At 40.2% G+C, this 18,195-nt stretch overlaps 2 protein-coding genes across 8 annotated transcripts in view; one reads left to right on the top strand and one right to left on the bottom strand.

Annotated features, from left to right (window-relative positions):
- ANAPC10 (anaphase promoting complex subunit 10) overlaps positions 1–3,062 on the bottom strand; it is a 50,019-nt gene extending 46,957 nt beyond the window's left edge. Inside the window, exons 1-2 of one of the 6 annotated variants that reach the window (XM_050327410.1) lie at positions 1,875–1,972; positions 1,409–1,627 (exon numbers count right to left, since the gene is read on the bottom strand). In XM_050327410.1, the coding sequence (XP_050183367.1) occupies positions 1,409–1,478 (70 nt within the window). In that variant the 5' untranslated portion in view covers positions 1,479–1,627; positions 1,875–1,972. Of the gene's footprint in view, positions 1–1,408; positions 1,735–1,865; positions 1,990–2,937 lie in introns of those variants that run through there. The other 5 variants (XM_050327411.1, XM_050327415.1, XM_050327412.1 and 2 more) reach the window with 5 other exon arrangements.
- ABCE1 (ATP binding cassette subfamily E member 1) lies at positions 2,645–18,028 on the top strand. Of its 2 annotated transcripts, XM_050327394.1 has the most exons (18): positions 2,645–2,792; positions 8,684–8,852; positions 9,163–9,248; positions 9,764–9,861; positions 10,254–10,371; positions 10,971–11,108; positions 11,253–11,322; positions 12,420–12,516; positions 13,491–13,580; positions 13,839–13,960; positions 14,594–14,815; positions 15,232–15,291; positions 15,378–15,436; positions 15,600–15,710; positions 15,802–15,944; positions 16,029–16,151; positions 17,178–17,289; positions 17,504–18,028. In XM_050327394.1, the coding sequence occupies exons 2-18, from the start codon at positions 8,750–8,752 to the stop codon at positions 17,549–17,551; spliced, it is 1,800 nt and encodes a 599-aa protein (XP_050183351.1). In that variant the 5' UTR covers positions 2,645–2,792; positions 8,684–8,749; the 3' UTR covers positions 17,552–18,028. The 2 variants fall into 2 exon arrangements, with proteins under 2 accessions (XP_050183351.1, XP_050183352.1); XM_050327395.1 differs by lacking the exon at positions 2,645–2,792 and having other exon boundaries at positions 8,325–8,852.
- Positions 18,029–18,195: the final 167 nt, after the last annotated feature.

The raw sequence follows: 18,195 nt of genomic DNA, 5'->3' as shown, positions 1-18,195 counted from the left end.
AATAACACCTGTCTAATTGAAAGAACATATTATCAATTTATATTTAATTTACTATGCACTACAGTTCTCAAATGCTTTTTTGGGATACTGTTTACCGTTCACTTCAGCCTTTCCATTAATCAGGCTTTTGATTTTTTTTCCCTGTGTTCTCTTCCTCCCTCAGTTCTTGTTAACTGAGCTTAGGTACACTGATTTCCAACCTGCTACCTATTTTCTCAAGATCATTTTGAATTCCAACCCTGAGTTGTACAGTGCTTCCAATTTGGTAGCATATTTATTTTGTGTTCCTCACTACAGAATATAATGAAAACACATTCAAAGCTGAACTCACCAGGAGCACACTTTGTGACACCCCAGTTTAAAAGTGAGGTTTTACAAGTCAGCTTCAAAAGCAATTTTTCAACCAGTTGTATGAGATCTTAAAATATATATATATTTTTAGACCACATTTCAGTAGCTTGAACAATGGCAGAAAATGTATAAAACTCAACTTATATTCCTTTCTCACTATATGCAGTAGCTACTGCAAAAAAGAACTTCAATCCAGACTGCTCTTAAACCACACTAAAATATTCCTGTTCACACACTGATTTTAATTGTCTTCTACTTACTGACAAAGTCCCTTCCCAAACCATTTCCTCAGAATCTTTCAGGGGATCAAAGTTCAGCTAGCTTTGCTGTTAAAAAAAAAAACAAACCAACACCTACTCTGATTGCATTCATCATCATATAACTTTTGTGAGTTTTAGAAAATATCTGACTACGGGTTTTCCAAGAGAATTGAACAAAGGCTGCACTGACTACACCAGTGCTTTTGCAACATCCATGACTGTTTTTCCTGTTCTTCATAACAGAAGGAAATTTCATACCTTAGATTCCCTGGTTTTCTTAATTGCACTATTCATCTTACATCACAAGCTCTTTTCCCTGCTCTCATTTTCTTTGGCTGGACCCTTGCTGGTTTAAGGCCTTTAAAGATCTCCAGATATATTTAAAAACCAGACCCTCATTATGCTTACTATGTTTTATTCAGATGGAGCATTAAACAACAACATTAAACATTCAAATTACTAATATTTAATTAACATTTAATACTGACAGTAAGCATTCAGTAGCACCCTATTGCAACAAACGTTCACCTGAATGTTCAGCTTCTCAGATTATTCTCTCAATACAATTCTAAACACTTATTATTTTTACTCTGCCTTCAGAGCATCACTTTAAGCCTACTACTGAAAATTACTAGTCTTTCATTGTCACAAATATATTTCACTAAAACTAAGGGTTTTTAAAGCAACTGCACAATTGAACTACATTAGCGATTTTATACGTGTATCCCTGATAAATCTAAATAAATATTGTGGGTTTTTTAATATTCTTTTGTGAAAGCCAAGACTTCCAAACTTACCTGGTAAGGATGTAAACAGTTCATTAAAGGATTCGAGCACTTCTTTACAACTCACGAGAAGTGTAAACATTAGGTGGAAGCCGCCTTTGAAAACCACAGCACCCAGAGGATGAAGTAGCTTTGACAAACGAGGAGCTGCTTTCGCTCACGTTCCTTGGTAGCCCTCCCCACACACTTCTTGCTTAATTAACGAATTTTACAACTCCGTAGCCCACAGGCCTGCAAAAAGTTTAAATATCGATAATAAAGCAGCAACACCCCGGCCGCGCTGGATCCCCAGCTCCGGGGCCCCGCTCTCCCGCTCCCGAGACACTCGCGGGAGGGACTCGCTCGGGTAGCCCCCGATCCGGGCACCGCCTCAGCCTGCCGAGCTCCCGCCTGCACTGGGTATCCCTCCTCTTCCTCCCTACCCCTCCCCTCAGCCCACCTCCGGAGCCGCAGCTCCCACCTTTCCCACCTTTCGCACCTGATCCCGCCGGGAGCCGCCGCCGCAGCGATGGGCGGAGGCGGCGGTGAAAGGCCGCAGGGCGCGCGCGCCGCCCCGCCCTCCCTCAGGCGCCGGGGCCGCCCCTCACAGGATCCGCGTCCAGGGGCGGGGAAAGAGACCCGCTGGAGCTTCCTGCGTTGGTTACTCGTGTGCGGGAGCGACCGCTGGGCGTGCTTAGTGTTGGATTCGGAATGCGAATTCCGGTGGTGGGCTCTTGCTAGTGCTTGGAAGTGCTCCCCTGGGGGGGAGGGGAAGGGGGGCGAGCGCGCAGCCCCGGTGTGCCAGGTACAGGTGACGGGCTGCCCGGGGCAGGTGAAGGCTAGCGGGACCGTTCCGTCCCAGTGCCTTCCGTGTCGTAGCAGTCCCCGGGGGTGTCCGATACTGAAGCTCGGCTCCGAACGCCGAAACTGCGGCCGTGAAAGGAAAGGGCAGCGCCTCTCCTTGAGAGAGGAAACACCCGCTCTGACTGTTATTGCTGCCTGTGATCATCTACGCAGCGCGGGCTAAAAGGCCAGCAAGACCTTTCTGTGCTGGAACCCGGCATGGACATGGGTCAACACGGCTCTGCTCGGGGAGCCCCACACCGGGAGGCGCCGCTCCCTCCCCACAGCCCAGAGTCTCAACGGCGAGAGCCGAACCGCCCTTCCTTCTCTCCTCCCCTCCTCTCCACGATGATGGCGCTCTCCCATCCCTCCCTCTCCTGCTCTCCCCGCCCCTCGGGCGCGACGGCCATCTTGGCCGGGTGGCGGCGGAGCGAGCACGTTGCGCGCGCGGGCCCGCGCGCGGGATCACCGGACGCCGCTCCCTCCCCACCAACCCCCCGCCCCGCCCCGGCGCGAGGGCGCCGCGCGCGCTCCCACCCCCGTCGGCGCCCCCGCTTCCCCCGCACGGCTCCCGGTGAGTAACTGGCAGGGAGTTGCCACCTTCCCGCACGCTAGGGAAGGGGTCCCCCTCCCCCCTGCCGTGCTGCCGGCCCGGCCGCCGCCGCCGCCTGGCCGGCGGCCTCGCCCCCATCCACCGCGGGAGAGAGGGTTCGGCTCACCCGCGCTCCGAGCGGGCCTCGGCGCTGGAGGCTCCCGGGAATCGCGGCTCAATGGCGACGTGGGCACGGCCCGGGCCGGCACCGCTCGCACACGCGGCGCGTCATCCCGCCTGCCTTGGGTTTTGTGCCAGCTGGCGTCAGGGAGCGCCGTCCCTGCCGCTGCTCCCGGCCGCAGGAATGGCTTCCTTGGGAATGCTGCGAGGGCTCCTCACCTGGCTCTGGGAAAGGGAATGCCGGCATTTTCTTCCTGGGAAAGCGGGGGACTTCCTCCTTTTGCGGGGGGTGGGGAGTGGAAAGCCATGTTTTTCGAGCTCTGGGGAGAGGCCGGTACCCACGTGGGGCGGTGAGGAGATCGAGGCCTCTTGCGAGTGCCATAATGTGGAAAGGGTAGGACTGTTTTTTACAACATACGTGTAAAAACTAAAGAAAAGCTTGGCAGGGCTTTTCTCAAGGACCATGATGGTGTTTTCTCTATGGAATGCACTTGGCCATTTCACCTGCGAGTGCCTGTGACAGTTTTCACGTCCTAATCCAAGTTTCACTGCTGTGGTTGCCTAAACTCCAGTCCTAAGGAAGTGGTCAAGAAATACTCCTTGTGGTAGATTGCTAATTAATGGGTTCATTCTCACGCATTTCACTTTATGTTTAAAGGAAATATTAAAGATCAAGTGATAATTAATAGTGTTCAGCACCACCTAAACACACCCACTCGTTCTGCAGCATCAGTATAATTGACCATATGCTTTCATGTTAATGTTGTATTTTCGTATGCATGTCGTGTCCTATGAGTAACATAATGAGTTAATACAGTAGGTAAATTTGGGACATGTCTAAACTTCATTTTTTTGCATCATCTCAATTTCAAAAACAAGCATCAAAAGCTTAAGCATTGACTAGTTCTTAATTCTTGGTGGATTTTATTTGTTCTTGTACCATTTACTATTGTTTCTGCTTTGACACTTAGCAGTGAAGTGATCTTCCATATGCAGTTGGAAAATCTGGTTTGTCTTTCATTTAAATATTCTTTGGGCATTCTAGTTCTTAACTTTCTTGTTACGGAGTGACTGTATGTAGTTCATCAGCAGCAGAATTGAGAGGTAATTCTTGAGGTTAATTGTTTTCAAAGGAAACTGGAAATGCTGCTCATCCTCACTTCTTTCCACAGCATTTATCTTTGAGGTCCTGATGGAACGTAATTTTATAAAATGTTCAGTTTTTGTGCAGAAGAACTAAAGTATGGCACAATTCTGAACTGAGACCTTCGCATCTTTTCATTGAACAGTCTTTGCTCCGATGTCAGTCGTAATTTACTTTTTTTAGTGATTCTTTAAGTTTAATAATTCAATGCAGTTACGAATCCTTCTTGGTCATAATTGCCTTGCCTTAGTAAATTTTAATTTAGGTCCAGTGCCTGTGAAAGAAATAAATATTAATACAAGTATGTTACACTTGTTCTACAGATTGTATATTTCTGTTGCCTTTTGTGATAGATAACAAGGCCTGTATATGTGCTACTTCTTTTTTTTTTTAATCTGGTGTGTCAGAGCATGCAGCAGCTGTGTCAGACAGTCAAGAATGCCGAATTGTGATAAAATGTTTTATGTCTTATTTTCAGACATGTTTTACTTTTTGTATTAAATGACTTAGTGGGCAGCTTTGGGCTTCAATAAAAGACAGTGTCAAGGTTTTTAGAATGTTTTCTTTTGCCAGCAGTTTTTATTCATTTTCTCACTCTTTCACCTGTGTTGTCAGTCCATCATTCTGGGGAGATTTTCTGTTGCCACTACAGTCATTCAGTAATTCGAAACAGTGCTTTACTCGTGTAGTTAGTAACAAATTGATATTTTCATACTGGTTTTTGTTCTGTTCTTCTTGATTTGAAAAGGAGAAATGCAGTCACGAAGTTAAATGCTTCTGAGTACCAGTTTCTCCTGCCCCCTTAAGTGCTGACTACCCTGAACAGTTCCTGGTGTGCTGTGCTGTAGCACTGCTGACCTGTGCAGTGTCTTGAGAGTTCTGCTGACTACACCTTGAATCAGCCCATCCCATGCAATATGTCAACTTAAATGCCACCCAACTGACTGCACATAAAAATATAACTTGAGTTCAGTCTGGGTTTGGACAGTTGGTTTATTTTGCTTCTAAGTAGAAATTACCAGTTGACATTGTAGACATCAGCACAGTCCTGGAAATATTGCAGGAGTGACAGAAGTCACAAATATTATTTTTCTGAAAAAAGTTCAAGAGCACTGGAGAGTTTTGGATAAACTGACACTTTCATCATGTAGATGGGAGCAGGGAGGCAAGACTGTATGTCTCCATGCTGGTTCATTAGTTCTTTTTGCCTCCACTGAGTACTTTAATAAATGCGTATAAATAAAGGTGCACATACTTACTTTTGTGGCCCCTTCAAAACTATTCACCGCAAATGGGCATTTTTCCCATGTAAGTGAGTTAGAATTAAAACCCCCCCAAACTTAAGCTGTTTTGTTACTTACCAGCCAGGGGTTGATTCACTGCTGAGTGCAAACTTCAATGGGATTATCCTGCCTAGACTGGGTGGGAAAGCTTGCTGAGAAAGGTGGCAAGAACTGATTGTTTCACCCTGTATGCCCCCATCCCACTCTTCTGCTTTGGAGCTTTAGGTTAAACACCATCTGGAGCGGTGGGTGACTGAGGGGAGGGATTGTCTGGGCTGCTATCGGCACTGCTCAGGCAGGAGCCTTGAGCAGAGTGTGGGGGGCTGGGACAGGTTTGTCTTCTGGAAGTTGCTTTTGTAAGTCACAGAACGGGTTTCAAGCTTGTTGGAGCCCTGCCTGGAAGATACAGTAGGGTCTGTCTGCTCAAGTCTCGTTGGAGAAAAGGCTGGTCCAGGCACTTCCTTTGGGAAACCAGAGGGTGATTAACCCCCAAATACTCTGTGCGCTGTAAACTATAGGATTTCAATGAAAAGCACTGGGGTCTCTTCCCAAAGAATGTATCTTTTTTTGAAGTAATGACAAAATCCAGTATCTGTCCCCAAGAAAATGACCCTGACTCAAACATCTTTGTAGTCTTTAAAAATAAGGCTTTCAGTTTCTTGTTTTCTTATCTATTAAAGTGAGAACTGCAAACTCATTATTCCCTGTCTGTTGGCCTGGTGTAGGGATGTAATTTCAATGTTCAGCCCTACTTTATCAGTCTGGTCTGACAGTGAAGAATTGTTGAATCACTTCTTAATTTTTATTAATGGTCATTTTAAATCATCAGCTACGTTGGTAGGACTTTCTCGCTTAGGAAACTTAAGGTATTAAAGAAAAAAATTGAAATTTTGAAAGTAGAAACTGCCACAATAAGGTTGGCAGCATGACTACTAGTTATGTTCATTTATATGATCTGACGAAGAATTACCTCTTGATATTAGTTTAAAAATAATTTGGAAATTGAAAAGAGGAATAAGACTACCACTTTAAAAAGGAACCACTTAAAATATTCATAACTATGGTAGTAGTGGATTTCAAGATACAATAACATCTGCTTTTCTGACCTTTGCTTATTGTTAGATGTTGGTCTCTTCCTTCAGGAATTTGAAAGTCACAACCTTTCTTCATATAATAGCTGTATGTAGTAAGTATAGTCTATAAACTACTGCAGGATGCTTTAGTTTGGTGAAGCAAAGAACTGGACATCCAACAGAAAATACTTCCTTTAATTAAAAAATATTGGAATCCTTTTCTTGGGTGAAGCTGCACCTTTGGACTGTGGAAACCTGAAATATTTCAAGACTCCTTTCCTGTTGTGTCATTGAACTACTGATACATATTGCACTGAGATGATTTTGAATTGGCATCATCTGTAAGGCTGCCTTTATTTAGTGGTGGTGAAATGGAAATGCTTTATACTTTATTTGTGGCCTTTCTTTTGACCTAAAAAAATGTGTTTGTCATAATTCAGTTGTTCTTTTATTCTATAGCAGGAGTGAGTGGAGGGAATTGTCCTTAGGTGTGTGTTGCTCAAAGGAAGATGAAATTATGGTTGTTATTCTCAGTATTATGAGTGCATATAGTAAAGGAAATATAAATCTACTTTAAAACACATTCCACCGTTTTTTATCTATGAAGATTTAAAATTCTCTGTCCTTCCCTCCCTGTGCTGCAACTGTTGAGTACAAAGTGCTCTACAGTTCCAGTACAATCCAGTGCTTGTCAGTGCACATTACAAACAGCTAAGCAAGGAAAGAGGCTGTCGTAGAGAGGAATACAAGTCTTAATTTCACTTCTCTGCATGCATTTATTTGTGATTTTAGGAATATTTAATTGTCTAGTACTCCATAGAATTACTGAATTTTTTACGTTGGAAAAGTCCAACCCTTAACCTGTGTCCCTGAGTGCCACATCTGTACTTTTAAATACCTCCAGGGATGGTGGCTCCATCACTTCCCTGGGCAGTCCCTTCCAATGCTTGATAACCCCTTTCTTGAAGGAATTTCTCCTAATATCCAATCTAAACCTCTCCTCGTGCAACCTGAGGCCATTTCCTCTGGTCCTGTCATTTTTTTACCTGGGAGAAGAGGCTGATCCCCACCTTGCCACAGCCTCCTTTCAGGTAGCTGTGAAGAACAGTGAGGTCTTCCCTGAGCTTCCTATTCTCCAGCCTAAAGAACACCCTCAGCTGCTTCCTGTAGGACTTGTGCTCCAGACCCTTCCCCAGCTCTGTTGCTCTTCTCTGGACTTGCTCCAGCGCCTCAATGTCTTTCTTGTACTGAGGGGCCCAGAACTGGACACATCACCTGAGGTGTGGCCTCACCAGTACAATCCCTGCCCTGGTCCTGCTGGCCACACTATTGCTGATCCAGCCCAGAATACCATTGGCCACCTGGGCACACACTGGCTCATGTTCAGCCACTTATCAACCAGCACCCCCAGGTCCTTTTCTGCTGGGCCACTTCCCAGCTACTCTTCCCCAGCCTGTAGTGCTGCAAGGGGTCGTTGTGGCCCAAGGGAGGACCCGGCATTTTGCCATATTGCACATCATACCATTGGCCTTGGCCCATACATCCGGCCTGTGGAGCCTTCCTACCTTCTTCATAAAGAATCTTGCTTATTTTTATTGAAATATATTGTAGGCATTGATGTCATATTACGAAATGCATAATGTACCTGTAGTTATTGAAATCCTAATGAAGCTCAAGATCAGTCAGACTTCATCACGTATCTCTGCTCACATTGCCTTGTTTACTTTTTTATATGTAACTACAAATTTTCCTTTTTTAGAACTGCTTTAAATTGTAGTGTATTTTAATGCTGTAATACAGAATATTGAGATACAGTTTGTAAGTGTATATTGTAATCATATTTTTGGAGTAATAGTTGTAGTCACAATTTGACTTTTTAACAGATACTGTAGTGTGAAGAAGGGTGCTTTACACAATGTTGTGAAGCTGAAATTTGCAGTAGTATAGATTCTGTTCTTACATGTTTTTCTTGGAAACAAATCCATTTCCAGATATAATCACATTTTTATTTTTACACTGAAGAAATAGTAATGGGATAGAAAGTTGATGTTAAAGACTTTTTGCAGTTATTTACATGTCTGTACTCTTACTACTTGTATCTGAGACTTTGCCCTGTTTGCCTTGTTGCTTAAAAGAGAAATCAAATTATTTTGCATTTTTCATCTCTGAATTCTGCTAGTAATAACTTCAGATATGTTTTCTATGCTGTCAATAACATGGTCTCTTCTAGGTTTTTTCTTATTTTTCCCTTAGGATCTGGAAGACTCCCTCTACTCCTTCTCATAATTGGTGTATGTGTTTAACCCTGAATTGTGCATTATGGCAGACAAATTAACAAGAATTGCTATAGTCAACCATGACAAGTGTAAGCCAAAGAAATGTCGTCAGGAATGCAAGAAGAGTTGTCCTGTGGTTCGAATGGGTAAGAGAGACAACTTAACATAAGTATTTAAGCGACTGGAGAAGTTTTAAATCCAGTTCTAATAAAATTAATGTTTTTTATAATTGCTGGGTTTTTGTGTGTCGTTCAAGCTTTTGTTTCATAAAGCCTTTAGAATTGTCACTGAAAGCATGGACAATTCTAGGAATAATGGCACTTTTCAAGCCCTTGAAAGATCTGAAGCTTCAGTGAATGTTCATGTTATGTGCTCCTCTGTGAAATTTAATAGTACTGGCAAGAATTCTGATTCACCAGAAACTTGAATGACCTTATCTTATTTCTTTTTCACCAGGAAAACTTTGCATAGAAGTCACATCACAGAGCAAAATAGCATGGATCTCAGAAACACTTTGTATTGGTTGTGGTATTTGCATCAAGGTAAAAATTTGGCTGTTTTATTTAAAATGCTGCCTTGTCCTTATTTTGCTATTATATTTAGTAATGCATACTGTAACTTGAAAAGATAGTTTTCTTTCCTGGACTAATCAGACTCAGTTAATTGTTACTGTTTGTAGAAAGTGAACAACTGTGTCAATTTACTGAGCTGGTTGGGTTGCAGGGTGTGGGTTGTAACAGTTTTTTTTGTGGCTTTGATAGACTTTGTTTGGGTTGGTTTCTTTGTGTCTGTAGACCCCCAGAGGAGAAATATGTTTTTTGTGAAAGAGATGGAGAATATATGCAGTGTGCCTTACTTGTAGGCTGACAATCTAAATTACTGACTACTTAATTTGAAAAATCTGATACAGAATTTTTTTGTCAAATTGACCCTGTAAATGAAATTTGATAGAAGTTCATTTAAAAACGTAAATGCACAGCTGGGTGCAGTAGAGAACATGGTCTTTTGTTAATAAATTGTTTGTGCACTAATAATCTATAATTTATTTCAATTATAGAAATGTCCTTTTGGAGCCTTGTCAATTGTTAACTTACCTAGCAACCTGGAGAAAGAAACAACACATAGATATTGTGCCAATGCCTTCAAACTTCACAGGTATTTTGTTTTTCAAATCAATATAAAAGAGACAAAAAACTTCAAGTTTTTGACAGTTTAAACACAGTGCATATCAAAGTGTTTTTGGTTCTTACCGTGGCAGCTTGCTTTTGGAATGATACGTTTTTCTTATTAAAAAGTATTATACTGAAATAAATGTTAGTGTTCATTTGACAGGGGCCCTGTTTAAAAAAACAGACTGCCCTTAAATATTTCTTATGAACTTCTATTTTTAAGGCAAATTGATTTAATTTGAATTATATGTTGGCAAGTAAACAAAGTAGGCTGAAATAATCAGAAAGTCTGAAAATGTGTTAAAACATTTACTTGACCAGCAAATGTTGGTGTCTGATGGCATTAAAATAATCCAGAGTTATCTGTGTTGTGTACAGGTTGCCTATCCCTCGTCCAGGTGAAGTACTGGGATTGGTTGGAACCAATGGTATTGGAAAATCAACGGCCTTGAAAATTTTAGCAGGAAAACAGAAGCCAAACCTTGGAAAATATGATGTATGTATCAGCAGTAAAATAGAGTTGGCAACGTAGATAGCTGTGTTTCTGGTTTTTTGACTGAATTTTTGTATCTGTGGACACACAATAGAATTTGTGAGGACATTGGCACTTTCCTTATTATCAGCCAGTGACTTACTCCTGAGAAAATTGCCATATTTTATTGCATTTATCAGTCCAATCCTCTTCCTTTGGATTAGCTATATCAAGATAGCTAATAAGTGTAGTTACACTAATCCACATTGTCATCTCCCCCATGCAGTAGATTCACTTCAGTAGCTTCTTAACTGTGCAAATTTAAAATGCTTTTTTTTTTTAAAGTCTAGTCACACCTGGAAAAAATTCTAAACTTTGTTTTTGCAATTTTATGATTCTTTTTTTTTCGTAATGGAAACTTTGCAGAAGCAACTTAACAGCTTGGTTTGTTTTTTGGGTTTTGTGGGTTTTTTGGTTTGTTTGGTTGTTGTTGTTGGTTTTTGGTTTTTTTTAATCTTACAAGCATATTCTATTTGCTGTATTGATTAGAATTTTAAAAGTAGATTTTTTAAATTATGGTTTTTTAATGGTGGAAGTAAACACAGGCTTTAATTTTGTCACAGGATCCACCTGACTGGCAAGAAATTTTGACTTACTTCCGAGGATCTGAATTACAAAACTATTTTACCAAGATCCTGGAAGATGACCTGAAAGCTATCATTAAACCTCAGTATGTGGACCAGATTCCTAAAGCTGCAAAGGTGAGAAGTTTCATGAGTTAATAGAAGGCTGGGGGCCTCTTCTGTAGTACTTCTCTGGTGTTTAAAGGTTTTATTTAAGCAGCATAATTCAATATAAAAATCCAGTATTCTCAGACATTTTATTTTTTTGTTATTATTATGCAGGGAACAGTGGGATCAATTCTGGATAGAAAAGATGAAACTAAGACACAAACCGTTGTATGTCAGCAGCTTGGTAAGTAATTTTCTAAAGTCAAATTTCAAAGCCTTGGAGAAATTCACATTTACTGGCAAAGTTACTATAATGTCATAGAAGATGTAAATTATACCAATTTCAAAAGAGACAACAAAGTAAAAGTACTTTAGTTTAAAGCCTAGGGCAGGCTGTAAACATATCTGAACCCACACAAATAATACTTCCTGGTGGAAAGGCAGTCCAATTGATATATGCTAGTTAACAGGATCTAGTGCAGTTTCTGCTTCATGGTAGAAAGTGCTTATTTTTAAACCTATAAAAATGCCACTGCTCTTGTAGTGCTCTCGCTTGCTTACGGCTGTGGGGAAGTCTCAGCATCCCTTCTGGGGAGAACCACTGCATATAGAAAATATTACCCTAATACACCCCCTTGCCCCTAAAGCCCATATATATCTGATTTCAGTGGGAGTAACACTGACTTCTGAGATTAACACAATTAATAAGAACATCTGCATAGTCCTGCCCTGGTGATTTTTTGTAGGTGTTTGTAATTTAGTTGCTACTAAATTTAGGTGTGGCTAAATTAACAGCAGGATTCCCTTTGGTAGATCTGAGTAGTAGAGGTGGGGCTGCATTGTGCCACCATGAGCATGGGCTTTGAGTCCCATTTTATTATATATACACAATATATTATATATATTTACAATATATTCTTGAAATTTGCTGATTATTAAGCTGACTAGAAAATACTGGCTTCACCAACATTTGCTGTAATGTTTGAGGGACTTGATTTTCCTGAAAATCATAACTCTTCAGCCAGGTCTGACAAAAAAAAACCTTTTAAAACTGGTATAGTTTCTTTTTAGGGCCAGAAATCTTTACCAAATATATGGTGGAAAAAGAAATACAAATGTAATCCTTCTGCATGATAAGAAGCAGCCATACAGATAATTCTGCAAAGAAGCCATAACTTGCTGGGACTCACCATGAGCATTATGATACTGATACCACATAAACTTTATTCTGCCTCTTGTTTTCCTCTGTGTAGGATGTCTGCTGTGCTTACACACATTTCTGTAGGTAATAAAAATATGGATTGTTGTGTTGGTTATAACATCTAAACCACTTATTTGCAGACTTAACCCATCTGAAAGAAAGAAATGTTGAGGACCTTTCAGGAGGAGAACTTCAGAGATTTGCTTGTGCAGTTGTTTGCATTCAGAAGGCTGATATGTACGTTTAATTTACTTCTGTTACACTTTGCTTCTAACAATCTGTCTCAGAGTATGGTCCTCTAATTTACTTTTATTGTTAGAAATAATACGTTTGTTTGAAATATTGAAAAATACTTAAATATTAACATTTTGAAGATTTTTTTTTAATTCTTTTGCCAACTCATCAGCTGAGATCCATATTTACTCCAGATATATATTCTCTGGGTTTTATATATTTCAATTAATCTGATTGGAAATAGCTGATATATAGTATATATAGTGTTAAATTTCAGCATCATAACTTCATAACCTCTCCCTCATCCCCCATAAATGTTTCCAGTTTGATGGCATACCTCACATAGCCTCTCTGAGTAACAAAGGTACAGATGCTTCCCCACCTCTGGGAACTTGTTTCCCCTCTTCTCCTGTCTTGCAACCAGGAAATTACTGTCTAGTCTGTGCTGTTTCCTGACTCCGTGGGACCAAGAAAGCAAGATCAGAAGAGTTATGGGTTTTGGGGTTTTTTTTCTTTGATGAATTTTTTGGTTTGTTTTTGTTTGGGCTGGTCTTTTTTTGTTTGGCTGGGGTTTTTTGGTTGGTGTGGGTTTCAAGTGGGTTTTATTGTTTGGTTTGGTTTATTCTACTGGAAGATGTCCTTCTTCTGGTATTCTAAAGTATTTTTCCACTTTTCAGTTCATGTTAAATTTAAGATGACTCAGAATGAGTGCATGGTATTCCAGACTGCTTATTTTTTGTAACTTTTGAAGCTTTGTCAAAGCTTTTGGCAAAGTAATACTTACACTGTTTTAACACTTCCATGTGACAGTCTACAGATATTCAAGGCAGGTGTACATAATTCTCGTGTTTTGTCTCCCTTTCTCAGTACAAATAATGATAATTTTTAATTTCCATTTACTTAATGGTTGAAATGTTATGTTTGAATATGCAGAAAACTTGCATTCACTAAGACTTGATCCTTTCTTTTGGGACTAGCTTCATGTTTGATGAACCTTCCAGCTACCTGGACGTCAAGCAGCGCTTGAAGGCTGCCATTACTATTCGATCTCTAATAAACCCTGACAGGTAAATACAAGCTTTTAATGTTTTACTAGACTGTAATAATATGTGGCTGCTTACAGAGGGAAGAAATACCAGTCCATCATCCCAGAAGTGCTGACTGCTCAAAATGGTATACTAACAGATGTATTTAGTTTAAAGCAAAGAAACCTATTAAATAAAAATCACCTTGATAGCTTTTGTTTATGCAAGGCTAGAGTAAGAAAGAAAGAAAAAATGTTTTGCATTGAAGTAAAAAAGCATCTCTCTGGCTCTGTTTTTCAGGTACATTATTGTTGTGGAGCATGATCTGAGTGTGTTAGATTATCTTTCTGACTTTATCTGCTGCCTGTATGGTGTGCCAAGTGCTTATGGTGTTGTTACTATGCCTTTCAGCGTAAGAGAAGGTAATTCTTGCCATATTTCTCTTTTTAAACATACCCCAAAAAGATACCAAAATGCCAGTTGTCTCTTATGCAAACATATCTTCTTCCTGTTACAGTTCAGCAACAGAAAAGCTACTGGCTTTTTTCTGCAGAATTTGTGTTACATCATCCTGAATTTATAACTCAACCCAGAAATCTTAATTATGAAATGCCCTTTTCCTTTTGCTATGGACATAATTTTAATACTTGCAGCTGTTTTGTAAACAGTGGAGTTACACAAAAGACCTTTTAAATAGTAGAGAATGGGCAGGAGAGAGTTTGCACAGTGCAGAGGTACGTAGTGTTTAACTGAAATGTCCACACTTGTAGCACTGAGACTTGGTGAGTCCAACAGCAGTAGTTTGTTTAAACCCCACACACATCACTAAGAATGGGTTTTCAGGAAGAGCTTCTACTTAAATTTAGTATGATTTTTCTCATTCAATTTGCATCATTTACACACTTTAAAAGAGGAAGTCTTGTTGCTGCTTTTAGCGTGCCATTTAAAATCCAGCATTCTCCTTACCTGAAAAGAATTTACAGTCAGGAATTGAAATTTATCTTGTCTTAGTTTTTGTAGGACTTTGTGAATGATCTTTTTCCCTCCTGTCATAGGCATAAACATTTTCCTAGATGGCTATGTTCCAACAGAAAACCTAAGGTTTCGAGATGCATCTCTGGTATTTAAAGTGGCTGAGACAGCTAATGAAGAAGAGGTTAAAAAGATGTGTATGTACAAATATCCAGGAATGAAAAAAAAGATGGGAGAATTTGAACTATCCATAGTAGCTGGAGAATTCACAGATTCTGAAATTATGGTGATGTTAGGGGAAAATGGTAAGTGCAATTTTTGCTGGAAGCTACTTTTCCAGCACTAACTATGCTCCTAAAGCCTTTTTTCACTTTGGGAGCCAGGATTCAAAATTACTGGATTTGAGTCAGGTTGAACTGCTTGTTTGCTAGTGAAGATTTCATGTCATGAGTTTGCTCTCTAATAGTGAGAATGTGACATTACTGAGCGGTAACAATGGCACTGTTTGTCTGTTTTACCCCATTATAAGAACTGAGATTGCAGGACAATGCCTGACCTGGTGGGCTCAGCTACAAATCCAGCTTATGGTAGTTTTAAGAGGTCTTTTACATTCGAAAAAACACGTAGTAGCTTGCTTGATATTTTTTTGTATCAGTGACTTAATTGTTGGAGGTCTAAATTATTAAAAAGTGATTAATCTGTAACTTGCATTTTATTTTAGGAACTGGCAAAACGACCTTTATCCGAATGCTTGCAGGAAGACTTACTCCCGATGAAGGAGGTAATAATGTGTCATACCTTAGCTGAAACCTATTTGAAGATACTGGAAAGACTCTTATTTGCACTATAAAATTTGTGTTTTTACAGGTGAGGTCCCAGTTCTAAATGTCAGCTACAAACCACAGAAAATCAGCCCTAAATCTACAGTATGTTTAAGCCTTATTTATTACGTATAGCGTTTGCTACAAAAAGCATGTTTGTAGTACATAAGTACAATATTTTTTTATACCTGGAACAAAATATCAATTCTATTTCTCCTTGTTTTCTTGTGATGCATAAAACTGAGTGGCAGCATTTTTCTTTTGACAGGGAAGTGTCCGTCAGCTACTGCATGAGAAGATCAGAGATGCTTATACACACCCCCAGTTTGTAACTGATGTAATGAAACCTCTCCAGATAGAAAACATCATTGACCAGGAGGTATCAGTTGCCTGAAACAACATCCTGACTTGTCTTTAACTCTTGACCTGTACCTGAAGTAAATATGGCCTTGTTCCCCTCGCACCGATAGGTTCAAACACTGTCTGGGGGTGAGTTGCAGCGTGTGGCATTAGCTCTTTGTCTGGGTAAGCCTGCAGATGTGTACCTAATTGATGAGCCCTCAGCATATCTGGACTCTGAACAACGTCTGATGGCTGCCAGAGTCATTAAACGGTAAAGTGCACATCATGGGGAAGGGAACTGAGATTGGCAGGAGGTTTGCAATAAGCTTACATTAACCTTTTTTTTTTATTTCAGTTTCATTCTCCATGCTAAAAAAACAGCTTTTGTGGTAGAACATGATTTTATCATGGCTACATATCTTGCTGATCGTGTGATTGTTTTTGATGGTATTCCTTCCAAGAACACACTGGCAAACAGGTAAGATTGCTTGGATTAGTAAGCAAGATCACCATCAAAAATAAAGAGAAACTGCATTTCAAGTGATCCAAGAGCATCCTGAGGGTTGTAGCTTTCCTTTTGAATCATGGAAAAGAAAATCAGATTGACCCTCATTAGAACCTGCCTGGACCCAGAGTTGAGGGTTCGGTTAGGATGTCAAACTATGCCCCGAGACCTAGACCAGCTCCTGGCCTAAACCAGCCTTAAGCAACTGCACAACAGCTAAATTATAACCAGAGAACAAATAAGTGGCATTGATTGTAAGGAATGAAAAAAAGTACCAGTTGCGAACTTTGCTTATGAAAATAACTTTGAGATGGATTAAAAGAATGCAGTGTACTAAGGTTACCTGTGTGCAGATCTTGTGTAAGTCTTGACAGCAACTTGCCAGGTACACTTACCTGAGTTTTACTCTTTCAGAGCTGTCCCTTTTGATATATCTGCTTTTGTTCCTATAAAGAATTTCATGTAGATTACAGAGACTTTTAGAAGAGCAGCCTTATTAGAAACCAGGCTTTTAGAACAGAGTAATTTCCAAGTACTTAGCACAAGCCAGGTTAAGTAAACACGTTAGTCTACAAGTGTCTACAACCCACTGCTACCCCAGTTTTGGTGGTACTCCTTGGAAGAAAACATCTTTGAGTTTAAAATTCACAAGCACGTAACGGTTCCTCAGCATTAAGGTATGTTATGATTGTTATATTTTGCTTCTGGTGCAACCTGGTTTTTTTTTCCTTTGTACATTAACCAGTGTGCCAGCACAGGCACGTGGATACAAAAAAAAGAGTGCAAAGGTCACCAGCCAAAGACCTGTAGTACCATGGTGAGATACTGCTAAAAGATGAGAGTATCTGAGACAGCATTTGACTAAAACTGTAGCACCTCCTGGTACGTCAGATACAGCATTTCTAGTCCTCAGTGAGCTCAGGGTGGAGATAAAGCTGCCTGTAATTGTATAGTATAAAACTCTGAAAATGTAGCTGAAATGTTCTTCTTTCTTAACAGTCCACAGACTCTTTTGGCTGGAATGAATAAATTTTTATCTCAGCTTGAAATCACTTTTAGAAGAGACCCCAACAATTACAGACCAAGAATAAACAAACTCAATTCCATCAAGGTAAGAGAGAAGCACCTTTACAGTAAAGGAGCCGTGACTGTTTAATGAAGCCAGATTTTTAAAATAAGGAACAAAATGAAGCCTGACCTGGTAGTTTTGCTGTGCTGAAAAACAGTAAGGAAAGTAGAAAGGAGTTTAGTGTCTTTTATTTTAACTGTGCTCAAGTCTGCCAAAGACTACTTCAAGTAACGGTGACCTTTTTTCTCTTCCTAAGGATGTGGAACAAAAGAAGAGTGGAAACTACTTCTTCCTGGATGACTAAATATGGAATCTGAGCATCTTTGTAACTGGCATATAGACATGCATATTGGAATCTAAACAGCTGTGAATGAGATGGCTCAAATCAGGTCTTAGAACGCTTAATCTTTTGGAGCTTAAAAACTCTTGCTGCGTTTAACATCCAAGATCAGTAGCAGTATACATCCTAGTCCAAGTAAAACTGCCACTTTCTATATTTTGGTGACACAGCCCTATATTTTCAGTGTAATGATTTCAAAATAGACCACCTTGAAATTGTGCAAATGGGTCTCCTGATTTTTCAGAATTTAAGGGAGGTTTTCAATTCAATGTATCCTACTCATGTACCAAGCACTGACTGAATTTCCTCATTTTAAAATCTGTTTTGTGTATAAGAGGGAAGCTAACCAAGAATATCAAGCTACATGAGCAACTCCTCTTTTAAAGAGATTGAATCTCTCTGGATGAGGGTTTCATAAATAAATATCCACCTAACTTACAACTCTTCTGTGACACTGCAGCATTTCTTGAATTCCTATTTCAGAAGTGTGTATATTTATATGATGTGACACACATCCCCCTTTCCTCATACTGTAGCACACACAAAAGATGCAGTACAAATATAACAGCAGGCAGGTACATCTTTTTTTAATCTTCTGTCCCTGTGCA

The sequence above is a fragment of the Myiozetetes cayanensis genome, unplaced genomic scaffold (genome assembly GCF_022539395.1).
Source record: "Myiozetetes cayanensis isolate MyiCay16 unplaced genomic scaffold, myiCay2020 scf33, whole genome shotgun sequence".
In the NCBI taxonomy this organism is placed as follows: Eukaryota; Metazoa; Chordata; class Aves; order Passeriformes; family Tyrannidae; genus Myiozetetes; species Myiozetetes cayanensis.
This window is presented reverse-complemented; position numbering and strand designations above follow the sequence as displayed.

What these genes read in the sequence shown, in the direction of transcription:
- ABCE1 (XM_050327394.1), top strand. Translation starts at nt 8,750, where the DNA reads ATGGCAGACAAATTAACAAGAATTGCTATAGTCAACCATGACAAGTGT. An exon ending in CGTTGTATGTCAGCAGCTTG is followed by an intron (nt 11,323 to 12,419) that starts GTAAGTAATTTT and finishes ACTTATTTGCAG; the next exon opens with ACTTAACCCATCTGAAAGAA. An exon ending in GCTGCCAGAGTCATTAAACG is followed by an intron (nt 15,945 to 16,028) that starts GTAAAGTGCACA and finishes TTTTTATTTCAG; the next exon opens with TTTCATTCTCCATGCTAAAA.